The 25,499-nt window shown below is 39.3% G+C and overlaps 2 protein-coding genes across 2 annotated transcripts in view; one reads left to right on the top strand and one right to left on the bottom strand.

Annotated features, from left to right (window-relative positions):
- Positions 1-1,404: 1,404 nt before the first annotated feature.
- Positions 1,405-15,720, top strand: LOC131994739 (protein qui-1-like). Its single transcript, XM_059361605.1, has 4 exons — positions 1,405-1,475; positions 1,570-2,012; positions 9,080-9,305; positions 15,711-15,720. Exons 1-4 carry the CDS (start codon positions 1,405-1,407, stop codon positions 15,718-15,720), a joined length of 750 nt encoding a protein of 249 aa, XP_059217588.1.
- The window catches only part of LOC106081077 (uncharacterized), a 113,424-nt gene continuing 103,548 nt past the window's right edge, over positions 15,624-25,499 (bottom strand). Inside the window, exons 2-3 of the mRNA XM_059363994.1 lie at positions 16,257-16,721; positions 15,624-16,167 (exon numbers count right to left, since the gene is read on the bottom strand). Of these exons, the coding sequence (XP_059219977.1) occupies positions 16,075-16,167; positions 16,257-16,721 (558 nt within the window). The 3' untranslated portion in view covers positions 15,624-16,074. The remainder of the gene's footprint in view (positions 16,168-16,256; positions 16,722-25,499) is intronic.

Consider the following 25,499-nt stretch of genomic DNA (forward strand, 5'->3'; position numbering starts at 1 on the left):
ATCCAAAGTTCGGCCCGGCCGAACTTAATGCCTTTTCACTTGTTCTACACTGGGTTGGGGTTGCACTTGAAGATATATAATTTTGTCACTAGGATCATCATCTTTTATTGCAAAATATACTGTATGTGTTGTTCTATCATTAAATGGTGGAAATTAACAAGCATTGTTCTGATCCTGTTCCCGAAATAAACTTCTTATTAACCCATGTTATGGTCGAAAAGATACTAAATTGATTAGGTTAGGTTGAAAAGAGGGTGCAGATTTTAATCCGCCCCATGCCACTGTGGACATAAACCTAAGCCAGTAATCGGCTGGTTGTCACTCTAAAAACTATAAAGTAATCTCTAAAAAAAGATTTAAGTTAGGAATTCCGCGCTACTTACAAAATCCTTAATTGTTTTCAATACCTTTCCCCTAAGTAGGTTTCTGTCTGATATTGTGTAGCCACCGGTAATTGTTGGACGAGAATGCCGGGCAATGACAAAGGAAATGCTCCAACGTCTCATCATCTTCCCCGCATGTCCTACACATGCTATAACTTGCCGCACCGATTTTACATAAGTGAGCTCATAGAATTATGTGTCCCGTTATGATACCAATAGCTATACTGACCTCCTTCTTGCTTCCTTTCAGTAATAGCCTCGTCTTTTCACGATCTGGATCCCCCATAGGATTTTCGCCGTTCTACCGACCGTTTCGCTGTTCCACAATGTTGCATGCGCATTTGTCGCCCACTCCCTTAACTCGATCTGCATCGACCCGAAAGGCTTCGGATTATTCAAGTTGATTGATGGCAGTCCTCCGGCCTTTACCGCCAAATCGTCTGCCCTTTCATTTCACCTTACTCCGTTATGGCCTGGCACCCAATCGATGCTTATTTTCCCATCCTCAGAGAAGGCGTTAATCTCCTTCTTTCACTCCAAGACTGTTCGTGACCTTATCGTCCTGGTTGTTATTGCTCTTATGGCAATTTTACTGTTCGTAAAGATGTTCACACTCGACGTCCTCGCGTTAGCACCACACCACTTCAAGTATTCCGTGATCGCCCGGATCTCCGCCTGCAAGACCGTATTATGGTCAGGCAGTCTAAAACAGATCTCAGCCCCTGGTTTCTCAATGTAAACACCCAGGCCCACTCTGTCCTCTAGCTTTGATCCATCCTTGTAACTTGATCTTCCAGATGACAATACTAGGGTTCCGTCAATCCAAGACTGTGCCGATGGCAGCAGTGCCTCGCACTCGACTTCAAGGTTCATCTCAGTTATGCAATCGGAAACCTCTTCCCCTCTTTCCAGGTTTCCTATCGTAGCCTCGATTATACCGCGATGGTATGAGCTGCTCCCATTCTCAATCCATTCGCCCATCGCCTTAAGTCTCATAGCAGCAGTGGCTGCTACAAACAACATGAAATTCGCTGTCTCCACCAATGGAGATAACATCCTGAAGATATGGTCCCTAACGCGAGAGGATGAGAAGTATTCGGTCTCCCACTCTGATGAGATAACCTGCTTCACCATCACCGCCGTTAGCTTGTACATAAAAACCGGTTCACGTGATATGTCCCTTAAGGTGTGGCAAATTGGCCCAAGTGCTAGTGGGCCACTCTGATGCTGTGACCTGTGCAGCTGTATCGGTGACAAATAGAACACAGGTCACTTCTGGTTCAAAGGACACAAATCTGATTATTTGGGATTTACATGCGGGAGAGGAGATTCATACTTTGGCTGGCCATTTGGCTCCTGTCATTGGTGTCAAGGTGTCGGCGGATGGTTCAACGGCTGTGACGGGCAGTGATGACAAAACCCTCATAGTGTGGGAGACAAAACGTGGTCTCGCCTTGACTTCGTTGCAATTACGCGTACCCTTTCCACGTTTCGACATCAGCATGGATTGTTCGCGAATATTGGTGCAATTAGTGGATAGTTTCAATTTGCCCGTGATATGCCTGCACAATACCCCTGCTCAGTACATAAAGCTGCCAACGTATTCGGCACCAGTCCGAGATGTTGAAGGTAAGTAAAATTGAAAACTACATGAAATTATGAGTGAGGGAATTAGATGTTCAATATGTATTATACAAATGAGACGAAGTCAACCCCTACTTGGTACTTGCATTTATTTAGAATTTCGTATTTCTTCTTACATAAGACCACAAATCTGATAATTAAAACATATTGTAGAGAGTATCTATTATATAAAAGTCAAATTGCTACCCTTTAGTTTGACTGTTCCATATAGACTCAAAAATGGCTGAACTAAAATTCCATTAATCACACTTGATTTGTATGTCAATGGGTCGGATATCTACAATAGAATAGTCTCCAGTGCCCTAGTGGGCGTGGTCCTCATCGCTCCGCCTATACCAAGACAACATATTCTCTGAACCTGTTGTATGGTCCTTATGTTGCACTTTTTCTCCATAGCAGTCCACCAAACTAATGAGGCGTAAGTAAGTATTGATCTAATGACTATCCTCGGATTCAGGCTCCATTTCGAGCCTATGGTCCGTCTACAAAGTGCCCAACATCTATGAGCCTCCTCAGTACGCTCCTGAATGTGACACTTCCAATTCAGTTTCCTGTCCAAGATCACACCAAAGTATTTTACCTTGTCAGATATCGAAAACGTCTTATTGAGGAAACGTGGATCATTAAATTGGCCCACCTTCGTCTTCCTCTTGAACAGGCATATTTCAGTCTTCTCTGGGTTAACATTGAAACCTCTGGGTCTAGCCCAGTCATATGCAAGACCCTTTCGGCCCTTCTGCTTAGCTCGTTCGGATCCTTACCCCCTTAGAAGTATTATAACATCATCGGGTTCATCGTGATTAAGTTCTTAAAGAAATTAACTCCTACTTCTTCGTGCTAATACAAATGCAAAATATTATACTGCCCTTAACTTCAGTAGCGACTTTGGCTATAAAAAAGGCAGTACATTGATTGCTTAGCTGCGTTTGGTGTCTGGCAAACACATCACAATTGCAATCAAGTAAACTCATAACAATTCGATTAGCTTTGATAATAACAAATTCACACTCTTTCGAATGAAACTTTCATAGTACTTGCTAGTAACCACATTTGTTTGGAGATTTTCAAAAAATATATGAATGAGCACCATAAATATGTCAGTGATGAATTGTACTGGGACATTTAAATAACAGAATGAATTAAACTTTCCAAGTCATAAAGCTTAATTTATTTAAAACTCACACAGAACAAACGAAGCAAATGCTGACCTCTTTACATGCCAAGTATTAAATTTTGCAGTAATAAATCAGAGCTATTCCTTTCGGGATGGTGTCGTTTATACCGAATTTCCATAGCATTTACATTTAAAGATTAATTACAATGAAAGCGTAAAAAAGTTTACTTATTACGCATGTAAATTTTTGTCAACGCATCATTTATTTTACATTTGATTGTTCTTTCTACTTTCTTTTATAAGCCAGCCACCAAAGTAGGGGGACTAAACTACCTCGTATTTTGTTGTCAGTATCTCAAAATGGTGACAGTGTGCTTTTATAAAGTATCCATTTACTCTTGATTGTAGTAACTATCAAGACATACTGTATATTCTCGATCTGATGTAATCCCTATATGAGTTTAGGGGGTGGTGTCAACCCCTTGTGTGGACTCTCAAAAGTGGGTATGAATTCCATGTTCTACTACCAAACACCTCTCAATTTAGCCCCATACTGCCACGATTGGTATATAGGTATGTTCGATTAAGAGGTTTTTTTCGGGTTTGAGGTGGTCCTCCTCTTGAAAAACACTTGAAAAAAGTTTATGCATAGTGCTCTACTTTCAACTACCATTTGTTTAAACCCAATATTGCCATTGGTTTAAGATAAGTTTATGGGATGAAGCGTCCCGCAAGCACTTGGCCTCAAATATGTTTTCTAATCTGAAATACTTTTCATTTGAGCCACATATTGCCATGGTCGGTAAATATATAACATCGTCTGCGTAGCAGACGGGTTCAAATCCCTCCTCAGTCATCATCCGTAATAGGTCATTTATGGTGGTCACCCATAGGAGTGGCGATGAAATGCCCCCCTGTAGCGTGCTCTGTGCCACTTTCTCCTTTATATTTATGCCATTGGACACAGTGGCACAGGGCACGCCACAAGGGGGCATTTTATCGCCACTCCTATGGGCGACCACCATAAATGACCTATTACGGATGATGACTGAGGAGGGATATGAACCCGTCTGCTACGCAGACGATGTTATATATTTACCGACCATGGCAATATGTGGCTCAAATGAAAAGTATTTCAGATTAGAAAACTAATTTGAGGGAGAAAGTGGCGCCGGGCACGCCACAAGGGAGCATTTCATCCCCACTCCTATGGGTGACCACCATAAATGACCTATTACGGATGCTGACTGAGGAGGCATTTGAACCCATCTACTACGCAGACGATGTTATAATACTTCTAAGGGGTAAGGATCGGAACGAGCTATGCAGAAGGGCCGAAAGGGTCTTGCATATGGCATATGACTGGGCTAGACCCTGAGGTTTCAATGTTAACCCAGAGAAGACCTGTTCACGAAGAAGACGAAGGTGGGCGAATTTAACGCACCTCGTTTCCTCAATAAGACAATTTCGATAACTGACAAGGTCAAACACTTAGGTGTGATCTTGGACAGGAAACTGAATTGGAAGTGTCACATTTAGAACCATACCGAGAAGGCTCACAGATGTTGTGCACTATGTAGAGTGTCGTAGGCTCGAAATGGGGCCTGAATCCTAGAATAGTCCACTGGCTCTACAGGAGCGTGATTAGACCAGTGATTTTGTGGACTGCTATGGAGAAAAAGTGCAACATAAGGACCATACAACAGGTTCAGAGAACATGTTGTCTTGGCATAGGCAGAGCGATAAGGACCACTCCCACTGGAGACTATTCTAGATATCCGACCCATTGTCATACAAATTAAGTGTGAGGCAGCTACTACGGCTATGAGACTTAAGGCGATGGGAGAATGGATTGAGAATGGGAGCAGCTCATACCATCGCGGTATATTCGTGGCGACGATAGGAAACCTGGAAGGAAGGGAAGAGGATTCCGAACGCATACCTGAGATGAACGTTGAAGTCGAGTGCGAAGCACTGCTGCCATCGGCACAGTCTTGGATTGACAGAACCCTAGTATTGTCATCTGGAAGATCATGTTACACGGATGGATCAAAGCTAGAGGACAAAGTGGGCCTGGGGTTTTACACTGAGAACCCTGGGGCTGAGATCTGTTTTAGACTGCCTGACCGACTGACTGCAGGACCGTATTATGTCCTGCAGGCGGAGATCCAGGCGAACAAGGAATGCGTGAAGTGGTGTGGTGCTAACGTCGAGTGTGAACATATTTACCGACAGTAAAATTGCCCTAAGGGCAATAACAACCAGGACGGCAAGGTCACGAACAGTCTTGCAGTGTAAGAATGAGATTAACACCTTCTCTGAGGATGGCAAAATCCGCATCGTTTGGGTGCTGGGCCATAACTGAGTAAGGGGAAATGAAAGGGCAGACGATTTGGCAGTGAAGGCCAGAGGACTGCCGTCAATCAACTTGAAAAATCCGAAGCCTTTCCGGTCGACGCAGGCCGAGTTAAGGGAGTGGGCGACGAATGCACATGCAACTATATGGAGCAGCGAAGGGCGGTGAAAATTTTATAGGGTTATCCAGATCGTGAGAAGACGAGGCTATTGCTGAAAGGAATAAACAAGGAGGTCAGCATAGCTATTGGTATCATAACGGGATGCATAGGACTACGAGCTCACTTATATAAAATCGGTGTGGCAAGTGATAGTATGTTTAGGTCATGCGGGTAAGATGATGACACTTTGGAGCATTTCCTTTGTCATTGCCCGGCTTTCGGCACCAACAGATACCGGTACTTAGGTGGCGACACAATATCAGACATGAACCAACATAGGGGAGTGGTATTGAAAACAATTAAGGATTTTGTTAATAGCGCGGAATTCCTAACTCAAAAATTTTCTTTTTTACTTTATAGTTTTTTTTTAGAGCGCACAACAAGCCGATTACTGGCTTAGGTGTATGTTCATAGTGGCATGGGGCGTATTAATATCTGCAGGCTCTTTTGAACCTAACCTTACTTAGCCTTATCTTAATCTCAAAGTCCATTCAGTTTTGCTCGATATGACCTCCTTTTGGCACTGTGTCAAATTTCAGTGAAATCGGAAATCGGCCTTTTACGGGGCCAAGACTTTAAATCGAGATATCGGTCGACATGGCAGCTATATCCAAATCTGGACCGATTTGGGCCAAGTTGCAGGAAAATGTCGAAGAGCCTAACACAACGCACTGTCTTAAATTTCAGCGAAATCGGCAATAAATGCGCCTTTTATTTGCCCAAAACCCTAAATCGAGAGATTGGTCTATATGGCAGCTATATTCAAATTTGGACCAATCTGGGCCAAATTGAAGAAGGATGTCGAAGCGCCTAATTAGACTCACTGTCTTAAATTTCAGCGATATCGGATTATAAATGCGCCTTTTATGGCCCTTAAAACTAAAACCGAGAGATCGGTCTATATAGCAGCTATATCCAAATCTGGACCAATCTGTACGATAATGCAGAAATATGTCAAAGGGTTTAACTTAACTCACTGTCCCAAATTTCGGCGACATCGGACAATTAATGCGCCATTAATGGATCTAATACCCTAAATCGAAGGATGGGTCTATATGGCAGCTATATCCAAATCTGTACCGATCTGAGCCAAATTGACGATGGATATTGAAGGGCATAACGCAACTCACTGTCCCAAATTTCGGCAAAATCGGATAATAAATGTGGCTTTTATGGGCCTAAGACCCTAAATCGTAAGATCGGTCTATATGGCAGCTATATGCAAATCTGGCCCGATCTGGGCCAAATTGACGAAGGATGTCGAAGATCTTAACACAACTCACTGTCGCAAATTTCAGCAAAATCGGATAATAAATGTGGCTTTCATGGGCGCAAGACCATAAATCGGAGGATCGGTCTATATGGCAGCTATATCCAAATCTGGTCCGATACGGGCCAAATTGATAAAGGATGTCGAAGGGACTAACACAACTCACTGTCCCAAGTTTCAGCAAAATCGGATAATAAATGTGGCTTTTATGGGCCTAAGACCCTAAATCGGCGGATCGGTCTATATGGGGGCTATATGAAGATATAGTTTGATATAGCCCATCTTCGAACTTAGCCTGCTTATGGACAAAAAAGGAACCGGGCTAAGTTTCAGCTCAATATCCCTATTTTTAAACACTGTAGCGTGGTTTCAACGGACAGACGGACAAACTGACGGACATGGTTAGATCGTCTTAGATTTTTACGCTGATCAAGAATATATATTCTTTATAGGGTCGGAAATGGATATTTCGATGTGTTGCAAACGGAATGAATATACCTCCATCCTTCGGCGGTGGGTATAAAAATATACACTAATTTATTTTCATTGAAATTGTTCATTAGATTTTTGATTAAGGGATTACAGCTGAAACACATAGACTGCCATGTTGGCAATAGTCTCAATATCCGATGCCTACTATATAAAAAAAAAAAAAAAATTACCTGCACAAAACAAACTAGCGATAGCTCAAATGTAACTTTCCATATTCAAGACATCATAATCTCATGATGTTTAGAAAATTATTCCCTATGTCCGTATCGGCTATCAAAATAATTCTAAGAGACAGACTTCACTAATTCATAGGTCTATGTAATGATAGACCATATTTTTTATAACCTAGTTGTATTGTTATAAGTGTTATGCCTAAGATGCTAACAACAACAAGAACATGAGGAAAAACATTTCGCCAAAACTTTCCAACATAAATTTTCTATGAAAACCTTATTCCCCACCTACAAATGTCGCAATATAACCTGTTTGGATTTTCTTGCTGTGTCTGAGAGAAACTCAAATATCCCACACGCCCCATGAGCATCGGGAATATGAAGAATATTCAACTTCAGAAATCTTGGTAATTTTTCAAGTGGCAACATTTTTATATGCCCATGGAACATGAATAATGTGGTGGTAGTGGCGGTGGTGGGGTCATATTCTCTTAAAACTATTAGCCAAAACGAAAGCAAAGGTGTGGGTAGTGGCAATGTAATAAGTGGCGCAAGTATAGAATTGTCTAGGGGTGGCAGGAGTGTGTGGCAAATAGAAATAAACGAACGTAGAGATTGACCATAAAGACAAGTAGTCCTATCAACTCCATCAAAGGAGATACTGCACAGTGGGTTGAATGTGTTATAAGTTTCCTAAGCAAAAAAAAAAAAAAAACTGTCAAATCAAGTAGCAACTGACATGATAAAGACAACTTGGAGTCAAATAAAAGATTTGATATTAAAATCGTTTTGGTAGATTTTAATGCAAAAATGGGTAAGGAAAATATCTTTGACCCAACAGTTTGAAAACTAAGCCTACACGACGAAATTTCCAATAATGGATTAGGTCTAATAGACTTAGCCGCGGCAAGAAAATGTTGGTTAGCAGCACCAGATTCTAACCTAGAAGAATTCATACGGCCATGGGGCTGTTACCCGATCAAAACACGAGAAACCAAACAGATCATGTTGTCATAGATGAAAGGCATTCATATTAGGTATACGATCGTCCAAGGGGCGCACTTCGATTCGGATGATTACTTTGTTTCAGTAAAGATTCGCACACATCGAAGTGTGGCGAGAGACATATGATCTGACACTTTAAGGAAGCTGGACATCGGACAGCTGCAAACATAACAGGTGGCCTTCTCGATAAAATTGCGGCGCAATGGCAAACCATTACCTACTCCATGGAAAAAGCCGCAACATCCGTACTTGGGTACCACGAGCCACGCCCAAAGAACCCATTGTACGAGCAGGAGTGTCAAATAGATACTGAAGCCAAGAATGCCGCATACAGGCCAACTTTACAGTCAGTAGCAATGGACCATGCGAGGGAGAGGGAACAGGAGAAGAACAAGGAAATGGAAAGACGTGTGTGTGAGCGAATCGAGATGTTCAGAAGCAAGAATGAAATCAGAAAATTCTATTAAAAAACTAACATCAAGACGATGGCTTTTGTACATGCACATACTACTGCAGAGACAAAGAAAGAAATCCGGTTACAGATATAGATTTTGTGCTGTGGATATGGAAAGAAAGCTTTTCCCAGCTGCTGGTATCTGATAATGGTGGCCATGAATATACCACAGAACCAATTTCTGATGATGGTACAGAATGCGTACCACCTACTCAGAACGAGGTCGACGCATCAGTAACTCTATGGGGCATAAGGTATGCCTATTTCAACGGATTTTGACGAAAGGTGGTTTACATATATACCCGAGGTGGTGGGTATCCAAAGTGCGGTCCGGCCAAACTTAACGCCCATAAAGTATATATATTCTTGATCGTCATGACATTTTAAGTCGAACTACGATAGCTAGCCGCTTGAATTTTGCACAAATTCTTCTTATTAGTCTAGGTCGTTTGGAATTGTAAATGGGCTATATCGGTCCATGTTTTGATATAGCTGCCATATAAACCGATCTGGGATTTTGACTTCTTAAGCCGCTAGAGGACACAATTCTTATCCGATTTGGCTGAAATTTTGCATGAGGTGTTTTATTATGACTTCCAACAACTGTGCTGAGAATGATTTAAATCGGTCCATAACCTGATGTAGCTGCCATATAAACCAATCTGGGGTCATGACTTCTTGAGCTACTAGAGGGCGCAAATCCTATCCGATTTGCCTGAAATTTTGTACGACAGATCCTCTCATGACTATCAACATATGTGTTTATTATGGTCTGAATCGGTCTATAGCCTGATACAGATCCTATATTAATCGATCTCTCTATTTTACTTCTTGATTCCTCAAAGGGTGCAATTCTTATTCGAATTGGCTGACGTTTTACACAGGTCTCCAACATATAATTTAATTGTGGTCCAACCACATCTTGTTTTGTTCTGCATTTTCATCCATATGTTGCATTTTTATACCCTCCACCATAGGGCCATCCTCCACATGGTCGTCATGTCATTTTAAGTCCATCTAGCGATGTCCTCCTGTCTGTTGAAAGCACGATAATTTTTTAAGGAGGAAAAATACTTTTTATTAGTGTAGGTCGGTTGGGATTGTAAATGGGCCAAATCGGTCCATGTTTTGATATAACTGCCATATAAACCCATCTTGGATCTTGACTTCTTGAACCTCTAGAGGGCGCAATCCTCGTCCAATTTGACTGAAATTTTGCATGTAGATCACTTCCAACAACTGTACTAAGTATGGTCCAAATCGGTTCATATTTTGAAATAGCTGCCATATAAACCAATCTTGAGGCTTGAGCCTCTGGAGGCGCAATTCTTGTCCGATTGGAATGAAATTTTGCACGACGTGTTTTGTTATGATATCCAACAACTGTGCCAAATCGGTTCATAACCTGATATAGCTGTCATATAAACCAATCTGGGATCTTGACTTCTGGAGCATCTAGAGGGCGAAATTATCATCCGATTTTGCAGAAATATTGTACAACGGCTTTTCTCATGACCTTCAACATACGTATCTAATATGATCTGAATCGGTCAATAGCTTGATACAGCTCCCATATAAACCTATCTCCCGATTTTGCTTCTTGAGCCCCTACAAGGCGCAATTCTTATCCGAATGAACTGAAATATTACACAATGACTTCTACAATGTTCAGCATTCATTTATGGTCCGAATCGGACTATAACTTGATATAGCTCTAATAGCATAACAGTTCTTATTCAATATTCTTTGTTTGCCTAAAAAGAGATGCCGCGCATAGAACTCGACAAATGCGATCCATGGTGGAGGGTATATAAGATTCGGCCCGGCCGAACTTAGCTCGCTCTTATTTGTTTGGGGTAAGTGGTCATAATGCAAAAACACCTCGATCCTTTTTTTCATGTTTGCCCCAAATAAATGCACTTGCGCCGTAAACTAAGTTAATATGAGTAAAATTTTAGAAGGAAAAACACATTTCTCATAAACATTTATATAAAGTTTATATATCTGAAATCAGAAGATAGTCAAATCTGACAGACCTACTGAAAGAAGACCTCTGGAGCCACAATTGGCAAAGAAAAAGAATTTGTATTATACCTAACGCAATACTGTGCCAATTTTTTCCCATCCCAATGCGGTGTCTGCTAGAAACTACCATCAAAGCGACAATGATTTTATTTTTCATATTTTATTCCAGTTCCAGATTGCCGGTCGATGGTAGAAGCACAAGTGGTTGTAGCAAAGTTCTATCCATGCTCAGAGACACTTTAAGTGAATCTCTAAATGTTGTTGAATTTATTGGGCTTAAAAAGTTTTGCCGATTCCCTATATTTGTTCCATTGGCTCTTGTCGGTGTTACTTTTTTTTTTCTTGAGGAGATAATTTATTGCAAACGCTTTATTTAATTGTATTTGTATTGTACGACTGTCAAATTGTTTTCTTCTTTTCTTTTTTTTTGTATCAAATGGATCCGCTTTCTCCATCTCTCTCGAGGTGAATGTGCGTGTGAATGTTGTGTTTATGAGCCTACATAGGACTTTAGTATCTCCTCAAGAATACTGGCAATGATATATCATCATTTCAGAGTTGTTTAAGATTTAGAAAATTGTTTTCACAAAGTTCCATTGCATGATGGACGATGTCCGGGTCTACGTTGGCATAAAAAGCTCGAGTGTAAAATGTGTTGAATAGCAACTATATTTTCAATCATAAATATTGTTAAGCAGTTCTTTATTTAGAGTGGTTTGTAGTGTCGGTAGACTAAGAGGAAATGCATTTTCATTAGTAAAATGAAGTTGCATGAAGTTTTTGCATTTAAGTGAATGAGTTTACATAAAAAGGAGGCCCCTTATCATTGAGCTTAAACTTGAATCGGACTGCACTCATTGATATGTGAGAAGTTTTCCCCTATTCTTTAGTGGATTGTTCATGGGAGATACATATATAGGAGCTATATCTAAATCTGAGCTGATTTTAAAGAAATCTTGCAGATATGTTAAGACCAGTAACAGAACATTCCAGTCCAAATTTTGTGGAGATCGGTTGAAAATTGTAGGTACTAAGGCGATTTAAGTGCAAATCGGGCGATGCATATATATGGAAGGAATCGGAAATTCCGATTCGAACTTGTCATGTCCGTCCGTCTGTCGAAATCAGGATAGGGGTCTAACGCGTAGCCAGCTAGCTGCTATAAATTTTGCACAGATACTTTATATTGATGTAGGTCGTTGGGGATTGCAAATATCTGTTATGACTTCCAATAACTGTGCCAAGTTCGGTCCAAATCGGTCAAGAACCTGATATAGCTCCCGTATAAACCGATCTCCCGATTTGACTTTTTAAGCCCATGGAAACCACAATTTTCTTCCGATTTGGCTGAAATTTTGTACATGGTGTTCTGTTATGGCTCCCAACAACTTTTATCATGAAATTTTGCTTATGGTGTTCTGTTATGACTCTTACAACTGCGCCAAGTATGGTCCAATTTGGTCTATAACTAGATATCGCTCCCATATTTTTGCAGAATCCATGGTGGTGGATTCCCAATATTCGGCTCGGCCGAACTTAGCACACTTTTTTACTTATTATACCCCTCACCATAGGATGGGGGTATACTAATTTCGTCATTCTGTTTTTAACTCTTCGAAATATTTGAAAGACCCCATAAAGTACATATATTCTTGATCGTCATAACATTTTTAGTCTATCTAGCCATGTCCGTCCGTCCGTCTGTCTGTCGAAAGCACGCTTGAAATTTTTCACAAATACTTCTTATTAGTGTAGGTCGGTTGGGATTATAAATGGGCCATCTAGATCCATGTTTTGATATAGCTGCCATATAAGCCGATATGGGATCTTGACTTCTTAAACCACTAGAGGACGCAATTCCTATCCGATTTGGCATGACGTGTTTTGTTATGACTTCCAATAACTGTGCCAGGTATGGCTTAAATCGGTTCATAATTTGATATAGCTGCCATATAAACCGATCTTGAATCTGGACTTCTTTACCCACTAGAGGGCGCAACTCCTATCCGATGTGGCTGAAATTTAGCTTGAGCTATTTTGTTATGACTTCCAACAACTGTGCCAAATATGGTTCAGATCGGTCTATAACCTAATATAGCTGCCATATAAACCGATCTGGGATTTTGACTTCTTGAGCTTCAGCCTGGGCCGAATATCATATACCCGCCATCATGGATCGTATTTGTCAAGTTCTTTGCCCGGTATCTCTTTATAGACAAACAAAGGGTAATGCATAAGAATTGCTATGCTATGGACCAATTCGGGCCATACTTAGTTTGGATTAGTATACCATAGTCGAAGTCTTTTCCTCTAGGTGCTCAAAAAGTGTAAACTGGAGGTCGGTTTATATAGAGGAAAACAAGGTTATTGACCGATTTAGGACATACGAATTTTTAAAGTCATAGGAGAAGACGTTGTGCAAAGTTCCGCTAAATCGGATAATAATTGAACCTCAACCCTTGAGGCATAACAAGTGAAGTCCGCCGAGCATTCTATATGGAAGCTATATCCCCTGTTCCTAAATGGAATGTTGTTGGGAAATTTAGTAGTATATCAGGTTATGGAACTATTTGAACCATACTTGTCACAATTGACAATGTTTGATTTGACAAAATTTAGTACGTTGAACATACAGATGTCATCAAGTAAGCTTGTTTGTGGAAATTTTTTACAGAATCCATGAATACAAAGATTCGGACCGGCTGAACTTAGCACATTTCTACTTGCGTTTTTTATACCCTCCACCATAGGATGGGGTTAAACTAATTTCGTCATTCTGTTTGTAACTACTCGAAATATTCCTCTAAGACCCCATAAAGTATATATAATCTTGATCGTCATGACATTTAAAGTCAAACTAGCCATGTCCGTCCGTCTGTCCGTCCGTCTGTCCGTCCGTCTGTCCGTCCGTCCGTCCGTCTAATTGTCGAAAGCACGCTAACTTTCGAAGGAGTTAAACTAGCCGCTTGAAATTTTGCACAAATACTTCTTATTAGTGTATATCAGTTGAGATTATAAATGGGCTATATCGGTCCACGTTTTGATATAGCTGCCATATAAACCGATCTGGGGTCTTGACTTCTTGAGCCTCTACAGGAAGCAATTCCTATCCGATTTGGCTGAAATTTTGCATGACGAGTTTTGTTATGACTTCCAACAACTGTGCTGAGTATGGTTTAAATCTATCCATAATCTGATATAGCTGCTATATAATCCGATCTGGGGTCTTGACTTCTTGAGCCTTTACAGGGAGCACTTCCTATCCGATTTGGCTGAAATTTAGGATGACTTGTTTTGTTATGACTTCCGACAACTAAGCTAAGAATAGTTCAAATCGGTCTATAACCTGATATAGCTTCCCTATAAACCGATCTGGGGTCTTGACTTCTTGAGCCACTAGAGGGCGCAATTATTATCCGATTTAGCTGAAATATTGCATGACGTGTTTTGTTATGACTTCCAACAACTGTGTTAAGAATGGTTCAAATCGGTCCATAACCTGATATAGCTACCATATAAACCGATGTGGGGTTTTGACTTCTTGAGCCTCTAGAGGACGCAATTATTGTCCGATTTGGCTGAAATTTTGCATGAGATATTTTGTTATGACTTTCAACAACTGTGCTAAATATGGTTGAAATCGGTCCATAACCTGAAACAGCTTCCATATAAACCGATCAAGGGTCTTGACTTCTTGAGCCTCTGCAGGGAGCAATTCCTATCCGATTTGGCTGAAATATTGCATGACGTGTTTTGTTATGACTTCCAACAACTGTGCTAAGAATAGTTCAAATCCGTCCATAACCTGATATAGCTGCCATATAAACCGATATGGGATCTTGACTTCTTGAGCCTCTAAAGGGCGCAAGTATTATCCGATTTAGCTGGAATTTCGATCAACGGCTTCTCTTATGACCTTTAACATACGTTTCGAAAATGGCATGAATCGGCTTATAGCCTAATACAGCTCCCCTATAAACCGATCTTCCTATTTTACTTCTTCAGCCCCTAAAGTGCGTAATTCCTACTAGATTTGGCTGAAATTTTACACAATGACTTCTACTAAGGTCTCCAATATTCAGTTCAATTACGGTCCGAAATTAACCATAACTTGATATTGTGCCAATATTTTAGCAATTCTTTTCTGTTATCCTTTGTTTGCCTAAAAAGAGATACCGTTGCAAGAGCTCGACAAATGCGATCCATAGTGAAGGGTATATAAGATTCGGTCCGGCCGAACTTAGCACACTTTAACTTGTTATAACAAAGAGGGATGATAAAATGGCTTTGTACATTCCTTGCCAACACTAGAAGGAGTATACAAAACGCTGAAATCCCCAACACGATATTATTTGACATTTAAACTCCATATGGATTCTAAGTTTATAGGGATATAGACCAAAAAATTATTAAAATACCAGAAAGAAGAAAGACTTACCAGTTTTTTTTACATTATCTCAAACCGACACAAAAATAAAACAAATTTTTTTTAGAACAGTTGGACATATTCCAAATTTATTCCCAAAAGAATGCATGTAAAAGTGAAGTAAGAGCATTGTGTCTTGACATATCTATCGCAAATTTATGTAAAGCTTATAATTTTTGTGTTTTTATGAGTTTTACTTTGTTTTCAGTTTACAGTAAAGTCGAAACAAAAATATGAAAAATATTCAACAGGTGTCCTGCTTGGAAACAGGGGTATGACAGGGACTTCCTAATTAATAGAGTCTCAATGGCGTTACACAGAACAACAACTCTTTGTAGTGAACATTGATAAGATTAACATTCTCACAATGTCGCCATCTTTAGTGAGCTAAACAATTGTTTGCCAAGTATTGGAGCCATGCGTCCAGCATCATAGTAGACAAAGTTAATCTACGGGCCACTATAACCAGCCCTAAAGTATTTCACAAATTCTATCCTTTTTAATAGTTATCATTAAATTCTAAACACAAGTTGTTAAAATTCTTTACTGGTGTAATTTTCAAAAATGTGCCTTTACATACCTTCATCGTCGTCAATAACTATGATATCATCAGGCAGAGGTATATGATAATAATCACTTTCCTCTTCATCCAACTCAATAACAACCTGCAGATATTTAAAATAGAAAACAAAACACAAAATAGGACTATTTTATTATAACTAGTTCGTTTGTAGTTCCAGTTTAGTTATATTACCATCTCATTTGTATCCCCATTCTTCTGCACATTTTCGCTGGTGCTTCCATTCTCTGACAGTACCAAATCTATTTTTGTCTCGGCTTCCATTTGTGACTCTGCTTCCATTTTTGACTCTGCTTCCATTTTTGACTCTGCTTCCGTTTTCGACTCTGCATCCAATTTACGCTTCTTCATGTGATCCTTTTCCGGATCGTCGTGCAGCATTCTATGGTGTTTTTCCTTGCACTTCTTACATCTCTCCTCGCTTGGACACTCATTTGTGCTATGAGAGTGTGCCAGACAATTCGAACAATAATTGAAATTCTCAACGACTTCCCATCTCTTTTCTATGCTCATTTTGCAAAATCGGAAACATTTCTTTATCGGATGATCTTTATCACAATAGCGACAGTCTTTTTGGCCTTTTATTCTTTTAGTCGGATTATGCCTTGCTTTAGTTTTAGCACCAAGATCATCTACCATCTGGAATAGACAAAACGAAAAGAAGGATTTTGGTTGACAAATTGACGATTGAAAAGATTTTTATACCCTCCACCATAAGATGGGGGGTATACTAATTTCGTCATTCTGTTTGTAACTACTCGAAATATTCGTCTGAGACCCCAAAAAGTATATATATTCTTGATCGTCGCGACATTTTATGTCGATCTAGCCATGTCCGTCCGTCTGTCCGTCCATCCGTACGTCCGTCTGTCTGTCGAAAGCACGCTAACTTCCGAAGGAGTAAAGCTAACCGCTTGAAATTTTGCAGAAATACTTCTTATTGGTGTAGGTCGGTTGGTATTGTAAATAGGCCAAATCGGTCCATGTTTTGCTATAGCTGCCATATAATCCGATCTTGGGTCTTGACTTATTGAGCCTCTAGAGTGCGCAATTCTTATCCGATTGGTATGAAATTTTGCACGATGCGTTTTCTTATGATATCCAACAATTGTGCCAAATATGGTTCAAATCGGTTCATAACCTGATATAGCTGCCATATAAACAGATCTAGGGACTTGACTCCTTGAGCTTCTAGAGGGCGCAATTCCTATCCGATTTGGCTGAAATTTTGCTTGACTGATTTTATTCTTACCTTCAACAACTGTGCCAAATAAGATTCAAATCGCTTCATAACCTGATATAGCAGCCAAGTAAACCGATCTGGGATCTTGACTTCTTGAACCTCTAGAGGTCGCAATTATTATCTGATTTGCCTGAAATTTCGTACGACGGAATGACCATCAAATTACGTGTTTATTATGGTGTGAATCGTTCTATAGCCTGATACAGCTCCCATATAAATCGATCTCTCTATTTTACTTCTTGTGCCCCCAAGGGCGCAATTCTAATTCGAATTGGCTGACATTTTACACAGGTCTCCAACATATAATTTAATTGTGGTTCAAACCGGACCATATCTTGATATCGCTCTAATAGCAGAGCAAATCTTTTCTTATATCCTTTTTTGCCTAAGAAGAGATGCTGGGAAAAGAACACGACACATGCGATCCATGGTGGAGGGTATATAAGATTCGGCCCGGCCGAACTTAGCACGCTTTTACTTGTTTTTATACCCACCACCGAAGGATGGGGGTATATTCATTTTGTCATTCTGTTTGCAACACATCGAAATATCCATTTCCAACCCTATAAAGTATATATATTCTTGATCAGCGTAAAAATCTAAGACGATCTAAACATGTCCGTCCGTCTGTCTGTTGAAATCACGCTACAGTCTTTAAAAATAGAGATATTGAGCTGAAATTTTGCACAGATTCTTTTTTTGTCCACAAGCAGGTTAAGTTCGAAGATGGGCTATATCGGACTATATCTTGATATAGCCCCCATATAGACCGATCCGCCGATTTAGGGTCTTAGGCCCATAAAACCCACATTTATTATCCGATTTTGTTGAAATTTGCGGCAGTGAGTTGTCGTAAGTCCTTCGACTTCCTTCGTTAAATTCGCCCAGATTGGTTCAGATTTGGATATAGCTGCCATAAGACCAATCCTCCGGTTTAGGGTCTTATGCCCACAAAAGCCACATTTATTATCCGATTTTGATGAAATTCGGGGCAGTGTATTGTGTAAAGCCCATCGACATCCTTCGTTAATTTGGCTCAGATCGGTCCAGATTTGGATATAGCTGCCATATAGATCGATCCTCCGATTTATGATGTAAGGCCCATAAAAGCCACATTCATTATCCGATTTTGCCGAAATTTGGGACAGTGAGTTGTGTTAGGCCCTTTGACATATTTCTTCAATTTGGTCCAGATCGGTTCAGATTTGGATATAGCTGCCATATAGACCGATTTCTTGATTTATGGTTTTGGGCCAATAAAATGCTCATTCATTATCCGATGTCGCCGAAATTTGGAACAGTGAGTTAGGTTAAGCCCCTTGACATACTTCTGCAATATCGCACAGATCGGTGCAGATTTGGATATAGCTGCCATATAGATCGATATCTCGGTTTTAAGTTTTGGGGCCATAAAAGACGCATTTATTGTCCGATGTCGCTGAAATTTGAGACAGTGAGTTTGGTTAGGCTCTTCGACGTCCTGCTTCAATTTTGCCCAGAAATATAGCTGCCATATGGACCGATCTCACGATTTAAGGTTTAGGGCCCATAAAAGAGGCATTTATTGTCCGATTTCGCCGAAATTTGGGACAGTGCTTTGTTTTAGGCTCTTCGACATGTTTATGCAACTTGGCCCAAATCAGTCCAGATTTGGATATAGCTGCCATGTAGACCGATATCTCGATTTAAAGTCTTTGCCCCATAAAAGGCGCATTTATAATCCGATTTCACTGAAATTTGACACAGTGACTTATGTTCGGCTTCGGTATGAGGTATATGAGTATAAGGTTTCAAATTTTCACCGAATTTTGATGAAAGGTGGTTTACATATATACCCGATGTGGTGGGTATCCAAAGTTCGGCCCGGCCGATCTTAACGCCTTTTTACTTGTTTTAATCTTATTTCGCTGAAATGTGTAGCATTAAGTAGTTTTAGGCCACCCGACTTCCGGATTTTAAATATAGCTGTCATATAGATGTGCCGATTGAGGGTCTGAAGCTCATAAAAACTTTATTTAATACCAGATTTTGTTGAAATTTTACATAGAAAATTGAACACTGACTTGTACTTATTAGACCACTAAATAAACGTGTCCAATTTGGGTGCATAAGTTATCCAATTTTCACCGGATTGTTGCGAAAGGGGGTTTTCATATATACCCGAGGTGGTGGGTATCCAAAGTTCGGCTCGGCCGAACTTAAGGTCTTTTTACTTGTAATTCCTTCGAAAGGAATTAGACAAACAGACAAACGGACGGACCCAAAGATATGGCTAAATCGACTTCAAATGTCATGACAATCATGAATTCAAATACTTTATGGGGTCTAAGACAAATATGTCGAGGAGCTGCAAAACGGAATGGCGAAATTGGTATACCTTTATCCTATGGTTGAGGATATAAAAAATGTTGAAGTCGAGTGGAGGAAACTTATGCCTCAATATTATGGTGCAGATGTTTGAAATACTTTAAAAAAAGTTCACTTTTAGACTGTGAAATAGAAGTTATATACCAGCCCCTTTAGTAATTATGGAATTGAGTAAGTGTAGTCATTTACGACTAGAGAAGTGTTTATGGCCATTTCAACATTGTGTCCCAGCAATAGCTCCTTGTTTAGTTATTCACATAAAAAATCACATTAATTTTCCGAACGAATAATGTTTGCTAATTATTTTTATGGCATTGGCTTTCTCATGTGCTATGACAAACCCGACGAAATAATTCGTATATTGCAAAAAAAAAACTCATTAGGAAAGATTTTTTATTTAACTCAGCCAACTAGAGAGTATGAAATGAATGGCAATAAGAGCTTTTAAACATTAAAATAAAGTTTTTAATTATTAAAGTTCCAATGAGTTCTTTCATATATAGAAACCTTGAGCTATATTACATAAAATTAAAATCACCCTACTATATATTTTTTATTTGCCTTACATGTTTCTTGTTTCAGCATTATTTGCTTTTTTTAATTATATCTAAAACTTGCGCTTAAGTTGGTGGGTGAGTAATAGTAGTACAGGGTGGCTGATGAAAGCCGCTACCAAAAAAAAATGTAATAACTTTTTTTCTATTTAATAATAATAATTTAATAATTAATTTAATTAATTAATTAATTAATTTAATTAATAATAATTTAATAATTAATTTAATAATTTAATTTAACATGAATAAAAGAAAAATGTATTCCATACACCGAAAAAAAAATGTAGCAATATTCATCATTGTAGCAATATTCATCAGCCACCCTGTATGTGTGTGTGTGTGTATTTGTGTGTTAACCCACATGGATGATGCTTATGATGATGAGAACAGGTAACAACTACATTTGTGTTTAATTGACCACAAATGAAGGTGATATATCTCCTAAGTAACTCTGCCACTGCCATTGGGCATTTGTATTCATGTGTCCATTTGTAACGACCTGGTGCGTTATTAAACAAGATAATGTCATCTCTCCACCCATTCAGCGTGCTGATGTTCTTCATTGATGTTGTTGTTGTTGGTGCTGTTTGTTTTTTTCTTCTTACTTTCATGCAACTGACCGGCAATAAATGTCCTAATTTCTATGTTGACTTGTGTGAAATGTCCTTTGGAATGTGGTATAGTTCTGACTTAACAAGAATACAGAATCATTATTAGCCTTAATACGGATAGTGTGTATATTAATGTGGGTTAGATAATACTAAGAGTTATACAAAGTCTTACTACTTTCTCAGATTAACTACTATTTGGAACTCAACAGATATATCGAAGGGTTCTAAAAATTTCTTCATATTTTTATACCCTCTACCATAGGATGGGGGGTATAATAATTTCGTCATTCTGTTTGTAACTACTCGAAATATTCGTCTGAGACCCCATAAAGTATTTTTTATTTGAAATACTTCTTATTAGTGTAGGTCGGTTGGTATTGTAAATGGGCCATATCGGTCCATGTTTTGATATATTTAGCTGCCATATAAACCGATCTGGGGTCTTGACTCCTTGAGCCTCTAGAGTGCGCAATTCTTATTCGATTGGAATGAAATTTTGCACGACGTGTTTTGTTATGACATCCAACAATTGTACCAAGTATGGTTCAAATCGCTCCATAACCTGATATAGCTGTCATATAAACCGATCTTGGGTCTTGACTTCTTGAGACTCTAGAGAGAGCAATTCTCGTCCGATTTAACTAAAATTGTAGCACTTCCAACAACTACACTAAGTATGGTTTTAATCGGTCCATAACCCGATATAGCTGTCTTATACACCTATCTGGGGTCTTGAATTCTTTAGCCACTAGAGGGCGCAATTTTTTTTTGCTGAAATTTTACACAATAACTTCTATTATGGTCTCCAATATTCAGTTCAATTATGGTACGAAATTAACCGTAACTTGATATTGTTCCAATAACATAGCAATTCTTTTCTTTTATCCTTTGTTTGCCTAAAAAGAGATACCGTGGCAAGCGCTCAACAAATGCGATCCATGGTGGAGGGTATATAAGATTCGGCCCGGCCAAACTTAGCACGCGTTTACTTGTTTTTGTATGGGAGGATGGGTGTATATTCTTTTTGTCATTGCGTTTGCAACACATCGAAATATCCATTTCCGACCCTATAAAGTAAAAATATTCTTGATCAGCGTAAAAATGTAAGACGATCTAGCCATGTCCGACTGTCCGTCCGTCTGTCCGTCTGTCCGTCCGTCTGTCCTTACGTCTGTCCGTCCGTCTGTCTATTGAAATTACTCTACAAATGCAAATTTTGCCCATGAACATTCCATTAAGGAACAGGGGCAAACTTCTCACATATCAATGAGTGCAGTCCTATTCAAGTTTAAGCTCAATGATAAGGGGTCTCCTTTTTATAGCCGAGTCCGAACGGCGTGCCGCAGTGCGACACCTCTTTGGAGAGAAGTTTTACATGGCCAGCATTAGGAGGAGAAAAGCACCACTGAACATTTTTTTCTGATGGTCTGATGGTTTCGCCAGGATTCGAACCCAAGCGTTCAGCGTCATAGGCGGACATGCTAACCTCTGCGCTACTCTACAGTCTTTCAAAATAGAGATAACTAGCTGAAATTTGGCACAGATTTTTTTTTTTTTGTCCATAAGCAGGTAAAGTTCCAAGATGGGATAAATCGGACTATATCTTGATATAGCCCACATATAGACCGATCCTCCGATTAAGGGTCTTAGGCCCATAAAAGCCACATTTATTATCCGATTTTGCTGAAATTTTGGAACAGTGAAATGTGTTAGGCTCTTTGACATCCTTCGTCAATTTGGCTCAGATCGGATCAGATTTGGATATAACTGATATATAGACCGATCCTCCGATTTAGTATCTTAGGCCCATAAAAGCCACATTTATTATCCGGTTGTGTGGAAATTTGGGACATTGAGATGTGTTAGGCTCTTCGACATCTTTCTGCAATTTGGCCCAGATCATTTCAGATTTGGATATAGCTGCCATATAAGCTGATCTCTTAATTAACGTTATTGGACTCATAAAAGGCGCATTTGTAGTCCGATTTTGCCAAAATTTGGGACAGTGAGTTCTTCGGTCGGTTCAGATTTGGATATAGCTGCCATATAGACCGATCTCTCGTTTTGAGGTTTTGGGCCCATAAAAGGCTCATTTAGTGAGTTGCGTGAGGCCCTTCGACATTCTTCTTCAATTTGGCCCAGATCGGTCCAGATTTGGATATAGCTGCCATATAGACCGATCTCTCGATATACGTTTTTGGGCCCATAAAAGGTGTATTTATTGTCCGATGTCGCCTAAATTTGGGACAGTGAGTTGTGTTAGGCCCTTCGACACTCTTCTGCAATTTTTCTCAGATCGGTCCAGATTTGGATATTGCTGCCATACAGACCCATCTCTCGATTTAAGGTTTTGGGACCATAAAAATCGCATTTATTGTCCGATGTCGCCGAAATTCGGGACAGTGAGTTGTATTAAGCTCTTCGATATTTTTCTGCAACTTGGCCCAAATCGGTCTAGATTTGGATATAGCTGCCATTTAGACCGATATCTCGATTTAAAATCTTGGCCCCATAAAAAGCGCATTTTTAGTGCGATTTCACTGAAATTTGACACATTGACTTATGTTAGGCTTTTCGACATCCGTGTCGTATATGGTTCAGATCGGTTTATTTTTAGAAATTGCTACTAAAAAGACCAATATTTTTGTTATACACACTTGAACACTGACTTGTACTTATAATATTTGGTCCAATTCGGAACATATTTCGATATAGCAGCTATGAGGTATAAAGTATGCATTCTTCGCCGGATTTTGGCGAAAGGTGGTTTACATATATAACAGAGGTATTAGGTATCCAAAGTTCGGCCCGGCCGAACTTAACGCCTTTTTACTTGTTTATTATAAAATTGGAAAAACACCTTGAGTTCTCAAAACGCAAAGCCCAACTTACCTATTCGGGCTTTTTATACCCTCCACCATAGGATGGGGATATACTAATTTCGTCATTCTGTTTGTAACTACTCGAAATATTCGTCTGAGACCCCATAAAGTATATATATTGTGGATCGTCGTAACATATTATGTCAATCTAGCCATGTCCGTCCGTCCGTCCGTCTACCTGTCGAAAGCACGCTAACTTTCGAAGGAGTAAAGCTAGTCGCTTGAAATTTTGCACAAATACTTCTTATTAGTGCAGGTCGGTTGGAATTGTAAATAGGCCATAGCTGTCCATGTTTTGATATAGCTGCCTCATAAACATATCTTGGGTCTTGACTTCTTCAGCCAATGGAGGGCGCAATTCTTATCCGATTGGAATGAAATCTTGTTCCATTTCAGCCCAATCCGACAAAAATTGCGGCTCAAGAATTTAAATCGGGAGATAGGTTTATATGAGAGCTATATCAGGTTATAGACCGATTTGGACCGTACTTTATACAGTTGTGGGAAATCATAACAGAATACCACATTCAAAATTTCTGATGTTCATGCCAGGATTAGATCAGAGGCGTTCAGCGTCATAGATGTTACGGTGGGCTTCATAGACCATTACACATGCTTCCCTTTATTACCCGATATAGTCGAAATTTGGAACATTGTATTAGACTTCAGGAAGTCCTTACCGATTTTGGTCCAGGAAGGGTCAGATTTCGATTATCTGCAAGGGGTTAATAATAAAGCTTTTTTTAAAGGACTTTGACGAAATGTGGTCAATATTTGTGTCAGAGGGGTGGGTATCCTAAGTTCGGAACGGCCAAACTTCATGCGTTCTTTTCAGAATATTTGATATATGTCCCTAGGGCGAAACATGGTTAATAAATATATACATCAATGTTGGTGGGAATTAAGGCATTTTGAAAATTCAACCCACTCTAATGTGTTTGCTTGGACATGTGGGGCAATAAGAACTGGCCATGCCTATGAAGAAATCAGCAAAAGCCAAATGATATTTGTAAAACAAACCTAATATGTTTGTTTTGATGCAATATTACTTACGAAAAATTGTAATACGTTTCCCTTAAATAAAGTTAATGTGTGTATGTTTGTGTGTGTGTGTGAGCTCTTAGATTATTTGACTTGGAAGGAAATTACTTTGACCTGAAACTACATTTCCTAAGAACAGGTTTGATAATTAAAATCCAAATGCTTAAGCTCAAATGTAATCATGTGTGCATACATACATGTGCACTTGTATGTGTGTGTATATGAGCATATGCCTAAATGTAATTAAAAAGGATACAACATGACCATCCATCTCTATGTTCACATCAAAACTTAATGATGCTAGATCAAATCATCGCCATTATATTTTCAAAATTTAATTGTTTTTCTGTTGTTCTAACATAATTCCCATGAAAAGCCTGGGTAAACTTGAAAATGTATTTGACCAAATCATAATTAAATTTTGCATTTGTTAAACAGTAAGTAAGAAGAGATTTTACAGATTTCACTTATTCCCATGAATAGGATGAAATATTAGGCTTACGACTATATCTTGTATGTTCTTTTTTGAGGAAATGAGTCTCCAAAGATTTGTTTGGATTTATGGATCTTTTTGGAATTTGTATACAGTGAAACCACCTTACATTGGACAAATGGGGGTCAAAGGAAAAGTGTTCACTGCAAAGAGGTTGGTTTGAGAATGGCGCCTTGTAGGGGCTCAAGAAGCAAAATCGGGAAATCCGTTTATATGGTAGCTGTAT

Source organism: Stomoxys calcitrans, chromosome 2, assembly GCF_963082655.1.
Source record: "Stomoxys calcitrans chromosome 2, idStoCalc2.1, whole genome shotgun sequence".
NCBI lineage: Eukaryota > Metazoa > Arthropoda > Insecta > Diptera > Muscidae > Stomoxys > Stomoxys calcitrans.